This window comes from Asparagus officinalis, chromosome 8 (assembly GCF_001876935.1).
Source record: "Asparagus officinalis chromosome 8, Aspof.V1, whole genome shotgun sequence".
In the NCBI taxonomy this organism is placed as follows: domain Eukaryota; kingdom Viridiplantae; phylum Streptophyta; class Magnoliopsida; order Asparagales; family Asparagaceae; genus Asparagus; species Asparagus officinalis.
Window position 1 is genome coordinate 95767316 of NC_033801.1, and position 19604 is coordinate 95786919.

Sequence of the window (19604 nt, forward strand, 5' to 3'; positions counted from 1 at the left end):
GACCGCACTCAGAGCCGAAACTCACTGTGCAGCAGAAACCCTCACGGTCGACCGCCGCGCATTGCGGTCGACCGCCAAGGTATCGCGGTCGACCGTCGCGGTCGACCGCGCAGAGGGCAGACGAATTCTGCCCTTCTGCACGCCCAGCGGTCGACCGTCGCGGTCGACCGCGAGACAGACAGAAGCCCAGTCTGAGTTTCTGTCAGCTTCAAACCTGTAAGCACGAAAATTTTTATTTGATATTAAAATACTAATGTTTCTAATAATCATATAACCATATACGACGAAAACATTGGTGAACTTTATTACCCAAAACATTGGTGGACTTTTTATAAACTGAAACACAAGATTTTCGCATCATATGCTATAAAGAACATATTTTTATACTCACATATATGTTTTAGGCTCAACAAATCCCATTAAAACTGATTAGAAAACTTTTAAGAACATAGGAGAGGACTGGGCGAGATGTTACTCGCCTAAGGGGGTATTGTAGAACTCCTGAACACGCGTGAGCATGCTCCTCCTTCGATAGAATCGCTCCAAATCCCGCTGAAACCCTTCGAGACCCTCAAAAATCACCAAGAACGGATCTAGGGTTTGGTGATTTTCGTGATATAACATGTATATATATAGCAGCAAACCCGAAACCCGAAACACGAAACTGGAAATTCAGTCTGACTAGGAACATTCTCTTTGGTATTTTGGCTATAACTTTCTCATACGACCTCAGAATAAGGTGATCTAAGATTTGTTGGAAAGCTCTTGAAGATCCTACAACTTTTGTATTATACACTTTTTCAGATTCTTGATGAATCAGTGAGAAAAACATAGAAACTCTCAACTGGTCAAAATTCCCAGATTCTCACTCTTGGCCTTTGTGCATGATTTGTGTATTTGTACTTACATATATACATATATACATTGAATTGATCTCAAATCAGTTCCTAGCATACTCAAACATCATAATATATTATTTATAAATGTATAACATATTTATTATTATTTATCATAAATTATTCAAATTTTTGGGGTTTTACAACATGCTAGTGAATCTAAGTAGTGACATGAACTTACTCTCAAAATCCATCATCAACATGTCCCCCTGCTCCAATCGAGCCAACTCTAACTCCTTTCCGGCTTTTGCTGCAGCAGAAACATACTGCTCCTCAAGCAGAAAAAGATATAACGTGTACCAATAAGTAAATCGTATCACATATTACTCATAGCATGCCTTATTATTCAAAGCTAATAGTTCATCATAAAAAAATATTTATAATTTTTCGCATATATAAATAATACGTCCTCACTCACACTAGGAATTCCTAGCGGACTGTATACACGATTCCTAGGAAACTCTATCCTCACTAGGAATTCCTAGCGGACTGTATACACGATTCCTAGGAAACTCTATCCTAACTCCACAATATGACATAGGGATGATCCTAAGGATATTGGAACTAGAGATTCCTAGGAAACTCTATCCTAACTCCACAATATGACATAGGGATGATCCTAAGGATATTGGAACTAGCGCTCTGATACCAATTGTGATGACCCAGGGTTCACACAAGGCTGCAGTCCAAGGTGAAATCCGGATTGTCAAACCTACCAAGCACCAAACACCGTGCTACGACATGTTTTACCATCACAATTACTATCTCTCTAGTGGAAACAACAAATAGGTGAAGGTACAGACAGGCAAATAAAAGAAACAGAGTAAAGCCAGATATACACAGAGAAAGCATGAGAATAATCATCAGTGAGCCCAACTAAAATAGAGTAGAAATACCTCTGAATCTGAAATAAACCTCAAGTACAATGAGTTAAATAAAATATCACTATGACTCTCAACCTCTACAAAATGAGATACAAGTCTAGAGTCTCAACATAAACAACTAACTGTGAAGTTCTAAAATAACTACTAAATAGTAAATAGCTAGATGGAATCTATAAGGAAATCTCATCAACCTTTGACTCTCCGTGCGTCTGACTCGCTCCCTGAAAGGGGGGAAAACAAAGAGCGTCAAAGCGCTATAGCAAGATCATCTCCGCCTCTCCCCAAGGGAAGGGGTAGGAGTATATAGAAAATAGAGTTAGTACATATATATATAAAACCATTCATAAAATTCTATCTGGAAGTTAATATTTAGGAAATCACAACACGAGAGTTAGTATGTCGAGCGAAATAATCCAAACAAGAAAACCCTCATGTATATACCATGTTTTAAATTGTGACTCCCTAAATACTAACTCCAAACCCTATGAATGAAAGTAATAAATCAAAAGGAAAACACTCCAAACCTCAAACATGTAGAACAAATATCTCATCCTGATCTACACTCGGGTAGATGGATCTAACATAAAAGGAACTCATCCAAACAAAAGCCAACCAAAAACTATGTTGTGTAAGTCACGGTCTCAGAGAAAGCACCCTACTCGCGGGTATTCAAAAATGGAAACTAATTTATAATTTATATTACTTACAAATGTGCATCTCTTATACATTAGAGATACTCTTGTAATATTCTTACTCAATCACTCTGCGGTAATAGGTTTTATCTCCCTATCCCGGAAACATAATATGACGATACTTTTGTAATACTCTTACTCAATCGCCCTGCGGAAATAGATTTTATCTCCCTATTCTAGAAACATAATATGACGATATTTTTATAATAATCTTACTCAATCGTCCTACGGAAATAGGTTTTATCTCCCTATTCCAAAAACATAATATGACGATACTTTTGTAATACTCTTACTCAATCGCTGTGCGAAAATATGTTTTATCTCCCTATTCCAGAAACATAATATTTGTGTATTTTCTTATTTATCATGTTAACACATTATATTTTTAAACATACGTGTACATATCTTGATGTACGTGTCCATATCTGGTGTTTACTAACATTTCAGATGTTAAACAACTCATAAACATTTTATCATAATAGTACAAGATCGAGAGACTGGCTCGAAAACTCAACAGTCGAACAAAACATGCACAGGGGGCCACAGACATTGTGGTGGTCGACCACACAAGAACGACGGTCGACCGCGACGGGTTCCAGAGCCTACTTAGGCCTCTGTCCTGTACGCGGTTGACCGCCGCTATGGCGAGATCGACCGTGGACTGATATTCTAGATTCTTAATCTGGTTGTGTGTGTCGTATTCACGCCATGTTTAGGTGATTCAAACATGATTAAAACAATATGAAACTTGCATGAGGGCATGTCTACAGTAGATAAAAACTTCTGGAAACAAACATAACATATATAGCATGATTATTTGCATAAAATTTATATTCAAAACCCTAAGTCATCCATAAAAACTCGAAACGAAGAACAAATCATCTTTCTTCAGATTAAACCACGTTTTAAATCATTTTTAGATCTTACATACTTCTGTAAATTCATTCTCAAACTTTTTAACATGGAAAGACTTAGTCTTTATACATATAATACAAAAGAATTAACTTTTATTCATAAACTAGTCAATTTGGCTCTATGAAACATATTAAAAATTCTTCAAATACGTTTTTAAAACTAGGAGGGGGATTAGCAGAGATGAACTCGCCTGAAACTTGTAGAAAAACGTTTTAGGATGCGAAGCCAAAGCAGATCTCCAATCCAAAAGCCAAAATCACCCGAAAAATCCACTTGAAAGCCTCCAATATTCTCCAAGAATCAAATTAGAGTTTGTGAGGGTTTGGTGGCTGTTAGGGTTCTTAGATATATAAACCAGGGAAAACGAATATGGGCTTTAGAAAACCAAAACCAACTCAAAATAGGAATCTGACTTTTGCAGGTTTCGCGGTCGACTGCTGCGGTTGACCGGACTATGGTCGACCGCGGCAGTCGATCGGACTAGAATTTTCCAGTTACACATATTTGGTCATTATGCATGTTTTGACTCTTTTCATTCTCATGAATGAACTTGTTTATACTCAAAACACATGATATACTACTCACATACCATTTAACTGTGTTTATCAAAATAAATATCAATAAATCATAATTAATCTTATATTAATTATATTAACATAAATTTTTGGGGTTTTACACTTGTAAATTATGTATACATCTTTAGACATCATTGTTTTCGACGATGAGCCCCCTTCAAAAGCAAAAGGGGCCGAAATCATTGCAGCCGAGCTCGAAGGGGCTCAGGCTCAAGTCGAGACAAAAATGATCCCTGCCATGCTTGCTTAGTTGGCTCATTAACAAGACAAAGAGTCAGCCTTTGAGGAGGCACTTCCTACCTAGGGGGATAGTATTGAGTGGCCTTTCCCCCCACCGTATTAATGAACTTCTAGCAGAGGTGGGGGGAGTTGAGAAAGCTATTAATGGAGATGTCTGAAGTCGGCTCTAGATATGAAAGGGAGCCATCAGAGAAGAATTGATTCATCCTCAGGCAAAATCTCTATATAAGGGGGTCGATCCTGGAATCCAAGACGACTCAAGCTAGGGCCTTGGATAAGTTTCTGCTAACTAAGGATGACAAGATCCTTTTAGCTATGCCCGACTATGGTCTCCACCCGACTCTGAGGAGTTATTTACTTTTAGGAGCTTTGATGGAGCAAGAGCCATTTGAGCACTTTGAACACATCCGTGAGATTTACTTCAAGCTCTAGGAAAAATTAGAAGGCAAGAAGGCGGCTCGGGAGGTGGCAAACCTAAAGTTGGCTTCTAATGGAGACAAGTTGGTCTGTTGGAAGAGAGGCTAAGGCAAACTAGAACGAGGAGTCAATATCCGAGATGAAAAAATAAAGGTCTTGCTAAACTCAAACAGCAAGAAATCATCCCAAATAAAGAAGCTTCAAGAAGACCTCAGTCACCTCGATCACGAGCTTCGTGAGCGTGATGACACGATAAGGTATCTGAAGGAGGAGATGGAGGTCAAAAGATGGGAGAGTGTTGATGCCTTCAAGTAGGCTCGAGTGGCTTGCCATAATGCGCAAGGGCTGAGGGATCGATTGAAGGAGGAGGAGACCACTCATGAGAAGTTGAGAAAGGAGTTGGAGCGAGACCGTGAGTCATTATGTGTAGAGAAGTAGGATATGCAGCATCGCGTTGATGATTTGAACTTGGAAGATTATCGCTATCAAATCATTGAGAGTATTGCCATGGTACCTTTGGGAAGGTAGAGGTGGCGTTGGCATGTAAAGCTAAATTTGACTTCATGAGGGCGCAGCTTTCATCCGATCTCAAGCTTCATCTTGAGTGGTTCCACTATCCTCCTCGAGTGGCTTACTTCCTTAGCACTTTGCAGGAGTTAGAGAAGAGAGGAGGAGGGCATGTTCTCAAGGTTTAGAATAGAGATGAGGATGATGAAGAGTCGGCTCAAGGAATAAGTGAGGACTCGGCTCATGATAGCAGGGTGAGCCGGCCCAAAGAGGAGGGTGACCAAGTGGTCAGGTTCGAGCCTCAGCAGTCTCCTTCGTCGACTTCTACTACTATTGTACCTCCATTCTCGAGTTCTATTGTGACTCCTAGTATTGCTTCGGCCCCATGTTCTGCTCAAGCTTTGGCCTCGACCCCAAATCAGGGTTTGGCCCCCGATCTAAGTTTGGCTCCTTAGGAAATTTAATGTATCTCCTTCTTTTTTCTAAATACTTTTTTATTGTAAGTACTTTGAATATATGAATGAAAAAAGGTTCACTTTTATAATTTGAATTGTGTGGCTTTATGATTGCATCCTCATACGTTTAAGCATCCATAATCTTCTTTGACTGAGTATAAGCTCGGCTTTAAATTTTAGGGGTGTTTTGAGTGGACGCCAGTGCTTTGAGAAACTCTTAGGTTGAGGCGACTCGGCTTTGTGCCTTGGTTTTATTCTGAAAGGATACAAAGGTCTTACCAGTTGGAGTCGGATAAATTGATGATGTGCCTTGGGTTTATTCATGTAGATGATACTAAGGTTCTTAAGTTAAAGACGACCGAGTTGATGATGACTCGACTTTTGCCTTGGTTTTATCCAAGAGGTTACTGAGGTCCTTGGTTGCCTTGGGTTTATTCATGAAAATGACACTAAGTTCTTAGAGTCGATGACGACTGAGTTGATGACGACCGTGGATGATGATGAGTTAATGACGACTCGACTTTAAGCCTTGGTTTTACTCTGAAAGGATACCGAGGTATTTCGTTGACTTGGGTTTTTTCATGAAAATGACAACAAGGTCTTAGAGTCAATGACGACCGAGTTGATGAAGACTCAGCTTCATGCCTTAAGTTTATTTCGAGAGGATACCAAGGTCTTAGGTTGCCTTGGGTTTATTCATGAAAATAACACTAAGACCTTAGGTACGTGCCTTGGGCATATTTATGAGAATGACGCCAAGATCTTAGAGTCTTCATTGCTGAGTCGATGAAGATCGAGCGATAAGAGTTGCATAAAGGTTAGTACACAATACAAAATATTTCTTATTTACAGAAGGGTCTTTACAGTTTAATTACATCTTGTGGAAATATTCTCCGAAATGTTTTACGTTTTATGACAACCCTACCATTTACTTAGCTTTGCTCTTCATTTAACTTTTGATGGAATTTCTTAACTGTCATAGCGTTTAAGCGGTAGTGGCAGCTTCTTATTCCATAGTTCGAAGATAGGGGGATCAACCATTTCCTTAAAAAGAGATGAAGAGGCCCTATGGAAAGTGCCAAAATGTTAATGTTAGATATCAAACATGGAGATTTAGCATGGATTATGGAGAGTTTTAGGGTCCCCTGATCTCCTTTGATGGTTGATTCCCTGATAGGAAGAGATTCCTACATACATGCAACACGTTAGAGGACAGGAGTTGGGTTCTCCTGTGGTTCCTTCGATGATGAAGTTAGTTCTGGTCTGAAGGGGAGAAAGGAACCGATATAATTTTCTTTAAGTATATAGAAATTGTGTACCTTTGGTCAGTAGGTGATGTGCCTATTTATACCGAGCTGACGAAAGTATTTATGTAATCTTGACCAAGTCCATTTAATTAGCTTATTCGGCTAGTACTTTATAGGTGTCGGTTGTAGGTGGTATGAGTCACCCTTATGATTAATGCAATGGTGATAGGGGGAGTAAGGTGTTGACAAGGTCCGGTGAGTCATAAGATTTTCGGTAGAGATGTAATGATGACTCTGACCATGTATTTAATGTGATGGTGATTAACTGTCGGCAAGAGGTTCGAGAATGACCACCTCCCGTCTTGGCCTTACGAGAGGCCCGAGAAAAGATGCCTTTTATCTCGACCCTCGAGGGAGATGAGAAGGGACGCCTTTCGAGAGCCTTTCATTTCGACCTTTGAGAGAGATGAGAAGGGATGTCTTTCGTATCAGCATTCGAGGGAGATGAGAAGTTGGTGCGTCTGAGTTGAATCGGTGTGTAGTTTGCTTGAGACACATGTCAGCCGGTTAAATATGATTAATAGTTACCTATATCTATAGCACAAGAATGACCCCATTTCTGTGAAGGGGTAGTGTATAGTTTGATGATGAAGAAGGAAGAGGCGGAGAAGAAATTTGAGAAGCATCTGAGGCTTGTGTCAATTGGGCATCAATATAGAGGGTATTTTGATGATAATGCGGTTGCTATGAAGATTTTTGGGCACATGGAGGAGATAGGAGAATTGAAGGATCGAATATGTGATATTTTTATATTTAACGGATCATACTTTATTTGGTTCAACTTTAGTAGATGATGATCTATGATGTTAGTCCAACTCTTAAACTTTCTTAGAGCCACTATGATCGAGAGCATGAATTTATTTTCTCTTGTATATGCCAAAAATGAAAAAGAGATGTAAACTTAAACATAACATTTACACTTTAAGTATAACATGTATGCCCATAAGTATGATAAGTTAACATCTAACAATAATCTTCAACAGTTATGACTTAAACTTACATGTACACTATAAGTTTAATATATATTTCTTACAGTTAACAACTAAGTGAAAAGCTTAACATGAAAACTTTAAACTTAACATATACACTATAAGTTTAACATGTATTTTCTTATAGTCAACAACTAATTAAAAACCTTAACATGAAAACTTTAAACTTAACGTGTACACTATAAACTTTTAAATAATTTCTTTGTTTGATTTGTTTATTTTTGCAATTTCTGAAACTTGTAAGGTATTTTACAAAAATTTTAGGGCATTTTTTACTTTCTTAAATTTTAGGTTGGACGAAATCTAGTGTGAATAACTGTTTGAAAAGTTAAATGGGGTGATTGTACAAGTTGATTATAAACTACAAAGGACTAGTTGTGAATCTTACCAAATTAGTATTAATTTTACTTGTTGTATGTTAAGTTTATAGCATAAATGTTGATTAATAGATTACATACTATATCTTAATAGATTACTGTTAAGTTTCAGACTTAGGTGCTAATTTATTAGCCAACTGATGTTGTAAACTCTAGATCCTGACTTTATTTGATTGATTTGTTTGTGGATTCGGATCCTCTCCTAATGAAAAGCTCATAATATCTCCTATTAAGGAGACCCTACCCTTTCATTTTCATCATGACCTTTCATTTTTGAAAAATTCTTTAAGGACCCAAAATATGGGGCCGATAGGGGGGACAAGTGATGTGTCTCCCTCCTATTGGATAATGAGTTGGTCATCATTAATGATGGCCAACTCATTATCCAATAGAAAGGGGACACCTCACTTGTCCCCTTTATTGGTCCCATATTTTGAGTCCCTGTAGCAAAGCTCTTCATTTTTCCCACCTATCCTTGTGGGCCCCCCTCCCAACTCTTCACAATTCTTCATTAGAAAATATTAGGATGAAGAGAGAATCCCAATTCCTAATTCATATATGTTACATCGAACTCTTAAACTTAACAAGTAAATGATATATTTAACATGTTCTTATTTAAAATAACTGCTTATTCATATGGTTGAATACTTTTTTGTAAGTTTAGACTATAATGCAAATTTAAACATCTTTAACTGTCTACGAATAAGTTTAACATACAATCTTTAACTTTAACGTACAACATATAAATTAACAGTCAAGCTTTATAGTTATAACATGCAATAGTGACGATCAATTCATGTAAAACAACATTATGGCCTTCAGATACAAAAGCATCTAAAATTTTAATAATATTTGAAGGTTCATAATTTGTCACTCAACATTAAAACACACCAAGATAATGCACTCAAACCAAAAGAGTAAATTTGATCATCATCTTATTTCTTTTATTATTCCAAAATAACTTCAATTGATCCTTAATTAGTAATCACACATTGGAGATAAACACAGGCTTCCTTTTCTCTGTCTTAACCTGACCGCCTCTCTCAAGTCATTCGAGATCGTCAACACCCTCCTTCTACGTAGCTACATCGAAAAAAAAAAAAGAGCGGCTTCAAATCTTTTGCATATGAAAACCCCACCTCATCACCTTCACGAAGACACCAATAACTTCCACCTCTTCAGTTTTAGATTGGACAAGAACCCATTAATTTGTTCCCCAAAATATTTAAAAAAAAAGAACCCAATAAAATAAAATCTCATCTTTCACCTCAAAACTCACATAAATAACCTAAAGAAACCCCAAACCTTAGATCAGTGAAAAATAAAGACTCCTTCAGTTGAAGAACTCTTGAAGGAGACATCGAGGTTGGTGCCGCTGGCGACAACGACAACACTGATGGTACGAAGGCAAGGGTCCTGCTCGATGTCGCCGAAGATGACGGTGCCATTGGCTGTAAGGCGGTGGAGTGAAGGTTTTGACGGTGGAGGAGGAGAGGAGGGAGAGGGCAGAGGTAGTCGGTGAAGAAGGGGAGCGAGAGGCAATGCTTTGGGGGAGGGCTAAGATTTTTTGATCTATTTTGCGAGGGTCTGAGATTTTTCAAGATTTTTGGGGAGGGGAGGGGTAGTTTAGGGCTTGTTTAGATTGAGGGGAATAAGAGAGAAGGAAAGTTAGGGGGACCATTCATCTTGTTTGGGAACATTTACGCCTCGTTTGGTACGTGGGAATGGACACACTTGGGAATGAAATAGAAGAAGGAATGAAATGGATTGCATGTGGGAATGGAATGGTCATTCTCATTCTCTTGTTTGGGTGCGTTCGTAGAATGAAGCTAGAATGGAAATCTCATTCCCATTCCCATGTTTGGTATCACTAGTACACAAGTGAGAATGAAATCTCATTTTCTAATAATGCCCTTACAACAACATAGATTTTTAATAAGATAAAAAATAAACATTAATGATAATAACTAAATAATTTTATATACGCATATGTTATATTAATCTAGGGATGTGTTATACTAATGCTCGTGTTATCCATCAGGTGTATGTTTCGTTTATATTTTTTAAACAATACTCGATATTTCTTAGTCTTAAAATTAAAGAAAAATAAAAAAAAAGATTATCGTATCTTTCATAGGTCCAGAAAAAAAGAATGATATCCACAATCCACAGTTCTAGATATATAAATTAACTTATTTGATAAAGTATCAAAATCACTCAATTCATAATAGCAAAAATCCATAAAACAATACCAACTAAAATAATAAGTTTCGAAATAGCAAAATGATATACTAGCCTAAATTGTCAATCTAAAATTGCCCACTTGCATAGCGCCTCACCCAAACATTCTTTATTATTAATATGGATATAATTGAAAAATACCTAACTAGTTTTTGATTCTCACTTGAATGGGAATGACCATTCCTTATCTTCTCACTTGGAATGCTCATTCCCACAAATAGTGGGAATGATCATTCCTAGGGAATGGTCATTCCAACATCTAAAATATAGGTGTGTTTGGTATGAGGGAATGAGAAGTGGGAATTGCATTCCATTCCTCCTCATTCCCGCGTACCAAACGAGGCGTTAGGAGATGAAGTTACTCACCTTAGGGCCTGTTTGGATTTGTAAGGGGTGAAGGGAAGTTAAGGGAAACTGAGTGAAGGGAATGGAAGGGAAGAGAAGGGAATTCCCTTCCCCTTGGTTACACCCCAATTTGGGGGTAACAATTTTTATACTATTAGGGGTGAACCAAGGGGAACTAGGGTGAATTAACTTCACCTCCTAAGTGTTCCCAAACAAGGTGAATGGAGGTGAATGGTTCCCCTAACTTCCCTTCACCCTCATTCCCCTCAATCCAAACAAGTCTCCCCTTGGTTCACCCTTTAATAGTATAAAAATTGTTAACCCCCAAATTAGGGTGTAACCAATGGGAAGGAAACTCCTTTCCCTTCCCTTCCCTTCTCTCACCTAGTTTCCATTAACTTCTCTTAACCCCATTGTAATCCAAACACACCCTTAGAATTTTGGGTGAAATACCGTATACTAAGGGGTTGTTTGTTTCAAATCCTATAATTTTAGGATATGGATTTCACCATGGGATTTGAAATTCATATGTAATTTGTTATGAGTTGGGATTTCTAAAACTTTGTTTGTTTCAACAATATTTTGGGGTTTGTAATACTATAATTTGTAATATTTTTGTTTGTTTTAAACTTTTTAGAATTTAAAATCCATAATTTGTATAAAGCTTTTGAAATCCACCCCACATCCCACATGAAAAATAGGATTTTACAAATCCTTAAATATATTACTTTTTTATTATTTGGGGATTTAATATCCTAAAACTTATTTTGAAACAAACAAGTTTTATGGAATTCTAAAACCCCAAAAAACCTCTTTTTACATCCCAAAACTTGTTTTATGGAATTCTAAAACCCCAAAAAACCTCTTTTTACATCCCAAAACTTGAAATCCACACCATATCCTCAAAAAATGAAACAAACACCCTGTAATTGTATGCTGCTTATGTGCAAGGGCCTTATCACATTTAATTTGAATATTTGAGGCTTTTGGGCATATGAAATGATATTAAGGGGTGAGTCACATGGTTCTTTCAATTCTGCGGCGTTGACACAATTTTTCTTTATCCCTATGCATTTTGAAACAGATTATTATTCATTTACATTATTTACGCAAACATGCTTTTGCATCTATCAATATATAAGAGGGTTATTTGGAAATGGACCCTATGTGGTATTGCTGTTTTGAACTTAGTATCATTGTAGTTTCATTGTTACAGAAGACCATCTGGATTAAATATTGTTCACACTTTTACCCTCCGCAAAATTTTGGAAGATATTCGTAGATTAAATTAGAGCCCATATGAGGGTAAAAGTGTCATAAAATTCAAAAAAGAAATCCTTAAAATGTATATCAAAATAATTGCTGAAGAGCCTTTGCATTGCGAGTGCACACTTGCAAGGGCAATGATTGTTGAATCCTGGAGGGTCACCACCATGATCTTATTGTACCAATAGGTATTCTGAGAACAGTGTGATCTATTCTTAAGGACAATGCTAATAGATTATCCATCTCATTCCCATTTATTGTCCAAATGCAGATTTTTAAAGACGTTAATTTGAAAGGAAAAAAAAACCTCAATTCTTTAAGTTACACTGAAAGATGGCTAGATAGCAGTTAAATACCTTATAGTTTCACTCACTTTGCACTTACATATCCTCACTTATTTTTTATAATATTTATATATCCCAAGTTGTTTAAAAATAGCAAGTTAGTACTCTCTATTTATGAGAACATGAAAATTCTCACCCTAATATTTTCATATGACACTTTGAAACAGTTAGCTCGTGAGTGTCATATTGGAATACTAAGGTGAAAATTACAGTTTTGCATAATAGAGGGTAATAATTTGGCAATTTTGAATAACGTAGGGTATATAAATGTCATGAAAAACAAGTGACGATATATAAGTGCAGAGTCTATATGGTATTTAACTGCTAATTTTATCACCGGTGGTTGATAATCAGTTTTTGAGGTGGGATGAGTTTTAATGGGTTAGGGGAGAAAGTCATTATAAATTTTAAAAGGGCTAAAGAAAATGACATATGCAGAAAAAATAAAAAATAACAGTGGTAAATTCACTAAAGCTTAAGAAATTTAAATCTAATAAGAACCTAAAAGTACTGAAGTACTTCTTTAAAATATAAATTTTCAGGATTAGTTTTGAAGTAAAAAACAATTGGAGGGTCTATTTTGGCTAATACTTAATCAGGTAATTTGCCTATACACCCTCAAATCTTTCATAAATGCATATTTTCTCCTCAAATCTTCATATTGCAAATATAACCCCCAAATCTTCCATAATTGCATATTTTTCCCTCTAAGTAATAATAATTGCCAATGTACCTCCCAAATCTTCCATAATTGCATATTAACCCCCCCAAATCCTCATAATTGCCCTCACCCACCACATTGGAGCCTTTCCTCTTGATAAACATCACCTGGGGGGTATTTTAGGTATTTTTAAAATTTTATCTAACAACTTAACAAAATAATAGAGTATAATGGCAATTCTGAGGATTTGGGGATGAGATATGCAATAAAGAAGCTTAGAGGGGTATTACTAATTATGAATAAGTGGGGGTTAAATGGGCAATTAAGAAAGATTTGGGAGTTTATTGGCAATTATGAAGATTTGGGGGGAGGCGGGGAGGGGGTATATATGCAACTATGGAAGATTTGGGGCGTATATACCAAATAACCCTACTTGTATTGAGAAACCTTACAAATTACCTTATTATTTATTTTCTACTTATTTTGTTAGAAGGCAAAGTAGTCTTTTCACGTAAGTGAATCTCCTTGTGAATCTCCTTGTAAGTGCCCGAATTAGAAGATTCCAACCTATATGTTTTTTCCTGCTTATAAGAAAGTAAGTAAATAAGTAATGCTTTACAAAATATGATATTAGATCCTTATTGGTAAAAACTTACTTATAAATTAAAATAAGTAGGTTACCAAACATGTTTAGAAAAAAAAACGGTTTAATTGGATTATTGATCGCTGTATTTATCTCATAATTGGATGTTCATACCTATATTTTAATTGTTCTGATGACCAGTCATGTAATTAAATGCTAATTGGACCGCTAGCTACTTTAAACATTTTTTGTCGATTTATGTTGTAAATTTTCTTTTAATTTTAAGCAATACAACTTGCTCAATTTGTCACAAATTAATATTTTCAATAACAAAATGACAACTATAATGTAATTGCCCAATATAAGCTGCCAAATGTGTCATAAATTTTCATTTTCATACATGATCAAGATATTACACATAAGAATAACCATTATATTAAATGATCCAAGAGTTGTCACATAACCGAAATGTGTTATATCAGTTGACAGAAAATATTAGAAGTGGTTAGCGTCTAATTAGTATTTAATTGGATGACTAATCATTGAAGCAATTTAAACATATGTATGAATATCCAACTATGAGATAAATACAACAACTAACAATCCAACTAATACAAAAAAAAAAAAAAGAAGCTTGGATAGATAACATAATTATTTGATCTGTGGAGTAACTTCAGTTTCAGTTTTACCCATTATCCAATGTCTCATTGTAGTTTTTTATTTTCACATTTCCATAGAAGTTCAGCGAAACCCTATGCGACCCTCCCTCCTCAATCAACAGTGACTTCCACAGGAGAAAAAAAGAGAAAAAAGAGAAGGGATAAAAAGGAAGAAGAAACTCTATAATCATTCTCTTGACCCAAGCTCTCGTTTTTTTTGGCTTATGCTCTTTAAAACCCTTTTCCTCTTCTTCTTCCTCTCTCTGTAACTCCCCACGCTGCAGAGACCACAGCAAGCTGGCTGCTGCTTTCTGTTGCTATCCAGCACTAAAGATTCCTTCTGTAATATGCCAAATGGACCCTTGATGCCCTTGAAAAGCCCCTTAGAGATGCTCTGCTCCATTGTCCCCCATGGCTTGGTGAATTCTCTTTTCTTCTCTCCTCTGCAATTTCTTCTAAAGATTGGATTTTTAAGCTGCCCATGTTGTTAGATTTGGGCGAAATGTGTCATTGTTGAAAGGGTCTGTAGCTGCTACCTTTCCTTTCTTTTTACCTCTTCTATGAATTGTGATTTTTGAGAAAGCAACGGGAATGGGTTTGATTTTTGTTGCTTCAGCTTCGATCTTTGTCTGCTATTATAAAAAGTTCCCCTTCTGGATACTTAAATTAATTTATGGGCCTCTTCATCTCCTTCATGCTATGAATCTTGAAAGACTGATATTTTGTGGTGTCCATTTGATTGCTTTCCTTTTTCTTTACTCAATTGTTTTGAGGTTGGAATTATATTTTTTTGACAATCCATTGCCTCCCGTGGACATTCTGGGTTTCTTCCTCTTATTCCTTCCAATTATCCTGAAGGATGGTATTTTTTTAGCTGCTCAGTTGAGTCAAATGTGTGAAATCAGTGATATTATAGTTGGGAAATTGAATTAATTGTGCTTGTTCTTTGTTTAATCGGTTTTCATAATTGGTACACGTTCCGATGAAAAAAAAAAGCTTGCACCTTAGTAGGTTGTATTTGAGTTACTTGCTGTACTCAACTAACTTCTGCGCTGTATCACCTCTCATTTCTTGGTGAATTTAATGTTCTACAATCCATTAGTCCTCTGAAGATATGCATTTTCTGCTGTCTAATTGGTCCAATGTTATATGAACCCATGAAAAGTTGTGTGAAGAAGAAAGGCTTGGTTTACAAGTGACTGGGTATATAAAATCTTTGTGCCATCCTCTTTTTAATGAAGAAAAATATCTTGATAACAACTTCTTTAAATACAGAACGTTTCTTATGTGTGAAACTTTCCATGCATATCTTGTAAGTGATGGGTGATAAATAATTCAATAAAAGAAGAAAAAGGCTTCTCATTCTCTAATTATGTTTCCTACCTTCATGAATATACTACGCTTAAATATATTCATTCTCTTATTAGATTTACTACCTTCATGAATTCTTTTGCTTGAAAGTTGAAACTGTTAAGGATGTGAAATATTCATATATCTACTAATTCTGAAGATATTACGAAGTCCAATGATGTGGAGATATCAGGTTCAAGTATGTGCTATGGTCTTTGTTCGGAAAAGGAAAAAAACCTTGAGATGAGTGGAACATATTATTCACATCTTGAAGATGGCAGTTAAGGAAGTAATGTACATGAGAACTAGAATAAATTTTGAGGCCTCACATTGAATTATGTATGTATGTATGTATTCGCATGATACTTTTATCTTTCTAAATGTAGTTTTATTTTACTACTAAAGTAGTTGAGGCGTGACAAGCGCTACTGAAGGTATAGAGGAGGAGGACTATATGGAAATTATCCTTTCATTTATACATAAGAAGCATACATCTTCATCTCCTTCTTTTATTTTTGTCTGAAACACAAATTTTCAGAAAGCAATTGGTTACAGGTTTCTTTTATTTGTTATTTTATTTCTTTGTAGGCTTCACTACCTAAAACCTATATACTGAGCATTACAAGAGTTAGGCACTTAAAATACAGGCGTAACATATTATAAATATGAAGAGGCACTCTGACATCAGAAGGGATCGGTCAGGGTCAGCGCAATCAGAAGAATCAGCGTTGGATATGGAAAAAAACTTGTGCGGTTGCCCGAATCTTCCTTGTAGTCCTTCTCTCCAACCATTTGCATCAGCTGGTCAGCACTCTGAAAGTAATGCTGCATATTTTTCATGGCCTACCTCTACTCTATTGCTCGGTGCTTATACCTGCCATTCTTGTTTTTGTTGCAAGGAAAGTTCACCGAAAATGGCTCAACAACATCCAATGCTTGCCCATTGCCCTAGAGGTATCAAACTATTTGTGTTCAATTTTAGGATAAATTAAAAAAAACCTAAGATCTTAAAAGTGACACTTTACCCTCCACCCTCTTCGGTTTGGACGCAGACAGTCATCACTCTTTGTATGTAATCATTAAATTTTAATACAATCATATATGTATATTTGTATGGGAGTACATAAGATCATCCATGATGGTATTCTTATCCTACAAGTTAATTTATACAAACTGAAAAAGGCGGGTTGAGGGGTGGGGGTGGACCTTAGGAGGGTTAGGGTGGGGGTGGACCTTAGGAGGGTATTTTCTAAATCATGGAAACTTCAGGGAAATTATCTGCAATTAACCCTTAATTCTAGTCCTAAAGGGTAGGCCATTTTCAATTTCTATCAAACATTTGATTGCATAAATGGTGATGGACTAAAATAGAACAGGAAAAAGAAGCAAGCAAAAGAATATAAGCGGGGAAACTTATTATAATAAATTTGAATTTGGAATATTTGCCTGAAACTTGTTTTTCCAATTTCTTTCTGTCACCAAATATTCAAGTTTGCAAAATTGTCACCATTTCTTTTCCCTTTGACACTAGCAGAACTCATGGTTACTAATTTATTATGCTTCTTTAGTCATTTTATCATATATTTGATTCATGAATAGGGACCGGGGGGTGTATGGTGTGATGTAGATGTGGTTGAATTCTCATATTATGGGGCACCAACACCGACTCCAAAGGAACAACTGTACACTGAGCTTGTGGATGGCTTGCGAGGGAGTGATCCATGTATAGGTTCAGGTTCTCAGGTAATTTCTGACTTCATACAGAAAACATATCCTTTTTTTTTGTTATTTAGATGAGTGATCAATGCTATTCTTACTGTAGATGTTTTATTAGTTCAAACTATTAGTTAGTTGCAATTTAAGATGGTCTGGTTTTATGTGCTGATGATTGTTATATCAGTAGCTAATGACATATAATTTGTTATGCTTATTCAATTTCTGTAGTGCCAGTTTTCTTAATACGTGGTTTATAGAAGTAGAGCATTCTTTTGTAATAGAAAGGAGTCCAGTATATAGAGAAAGAAGAATTATAGTAGAAAGGAATGAAGAAAAATTTCAGTGAAGAGAATGATCAGAGACTTAAAAGTGAGAAATACAGATGTCAAATATGCAATAATTGTTCAAAAATCAATTGTCTTCTCCAATTGTATATGCAATCTGAAAAAGTAATAAAGAAGATGACAATGTAATATCTGAACCCAGTCCCAACTTAAATAAAGAAAACTTTCTCCTTACTGAATATGAACCAAGAGAGACAAAAATTCTACTTACTTTAAGCCTAAATATATAACATACCTAAATAAGAAAACCTATAGAATATTGTCAAATAAACTTAGGGTGGTCCGATATTTTTTCAATGGACTCCTCTTTGCAATATATCTCCGACATAAGTTGAGTTAGTGTGGAGCCCAGCTGAGCCCATCAATGCTCAAGCCTTTTCAATTATTTTCTAAATTTAAAATTTTGATCAAGCTTCAAATGCTCAAGCTGAAGGCTAGTTAGTTTGTAACTTTGTATAGAATGTCACTTACCTTTCTGGTGATATTCTAGTTTATGGTCATACAAGGAAGGAACAAAATTAGATTTCTCTAACTAGTAAAAAACACAGAAGAAATAACTGGATAAATTTTACTATTGAACTTCCATTTTGTTAATATAGACCAAGTAGTCAAAAGATATCACATTTTCATCAAGAGGATGATTCTACTAATGCCAGATGTTTCTTACTAGTTTGTGCTGAATTCAGCTGCATGACGTTGACATGTTATGGTTCATCTGTTAAATAATCTCACATTTTATCTACGAAAATAGTGTGAAACAAGATTCTCATCTTCCTTCTGTATGCCATGAATTAAATTTGTGGCCAATCTTTTAGGCTGTGATGCAAACCATCACCTATGTTTCATTACCATGATCATATAGGCACAGATAGCTGTTTCATATTATGTTTAACTGATGGATATTTGCTACTTTGTAAAGCCTTTAACAGCTGTACAATGTGGGCATGGATACATAAGTTCTCTTCCCAGTGATTTAGACCAACTAAGCCTTAAAACATCTTTATATCAATGAATATACCATCAGTACTGTCAATAGTATGCGATCTAGACATTTGGTTGCTTTTTTTCTTTCTTAATTTTAGCAATAGAACTCGTTTAGATTTTACTCTTTTTAACTTTGCTCTTAATTCTAGGTGGCTAGTCAAGAAACTTATGGAACTTTAGGTGCTATTGTCAGGAGTCGAACAGGAAACAAACAGATTGGTTTTCTTACAAATAGGCATGTTGCAGTTGATTTAGATTATCCTAACCAGAAGATGTTTCATCCTTTGCCATCCAATCTTGGACCTGGAGTTTATCTCGGCGCTGTGGAAAGGGCAACTTCTTTTATTACAGATGACCTTTGGTATGGGATATATGCTGGTTCAAACCCAGGTAGCGTTCTGTACTAAAGGTTGCTTCCTTCTTAGTCTGTTATTTTTCCTTAAATAAGAGTTCTTTGGTCTATAATAGTTTCATACTGAAGCAAAAAGGTGCCATATGGTAATTGGAACCAAAATAAAGGATGAGCCAAATACTTTTCGAAACTGAGCTTACAAGCCTATGGTTCCTTTCTGTATTTTGGCATCGACTGAGTTTTAGTTTTTTCTGAAGTAAATTGTATCGTGATATGGTAATTCATGCATGATCAGTTACATCTATTTCTTTTAAGGTGCTGTAGTTTAAAAGAAAGCATGTCAAGTGGTGACATTTAAAGGGCAGTTTGTGTTGGATTCTATTATATTTTATTTTGAGGTGATAAACTGTTTTTCTTTTCTCTCTCCCCTTTTTTTTGGGTGGAGGTGGTTTTTGTTTTTTGTTGTGTTGTTTTTTTTGGGAGATTTGGGGGGGGGGGGGGGGGG

At 36.0% G+C, this 19604-nt stretch overlaps 1 protein-coding gene and 1 long non-coding RNA gene across 2 annotated transcripts in view; one reads left to right on the plus strand and one right to left on the minus strand.

The window, feature by feature from the left end:
- On the minus strand, nt 9078–9890 carry LOC109820117. Its single transcript, XR_002241723.1, has 2 exons — nt 9560–9890; nt 9078–9337 (listed from the first exon to the last, which is right to left on the minus strand). It is a non-coding gene; the product is annotated as an uncharacterized LOC109820117 (long non-coding RNA).
- The window catches only part of LOC109851411, a 10407-nt gene continuing 5256 nt past the window's right edge, over nt 14454–19604 (plus strand). Inside the window, 5 exon segments of the mRNA XM_020421526.1 lie at nt 14454–14772; nt 16292–16567; nt 16569–16657; nt 17303–17446; nt 18897–19137. Of these exon segments, the coding sequence (XP_020277115.1) occupies nt 16369–16567; nt 16569–16657; nt 17303–17446; nt 18897–19137 (673 nt within the window). The 5' untranslated portion in view covers nt 14454–14772; nt 16292–16368.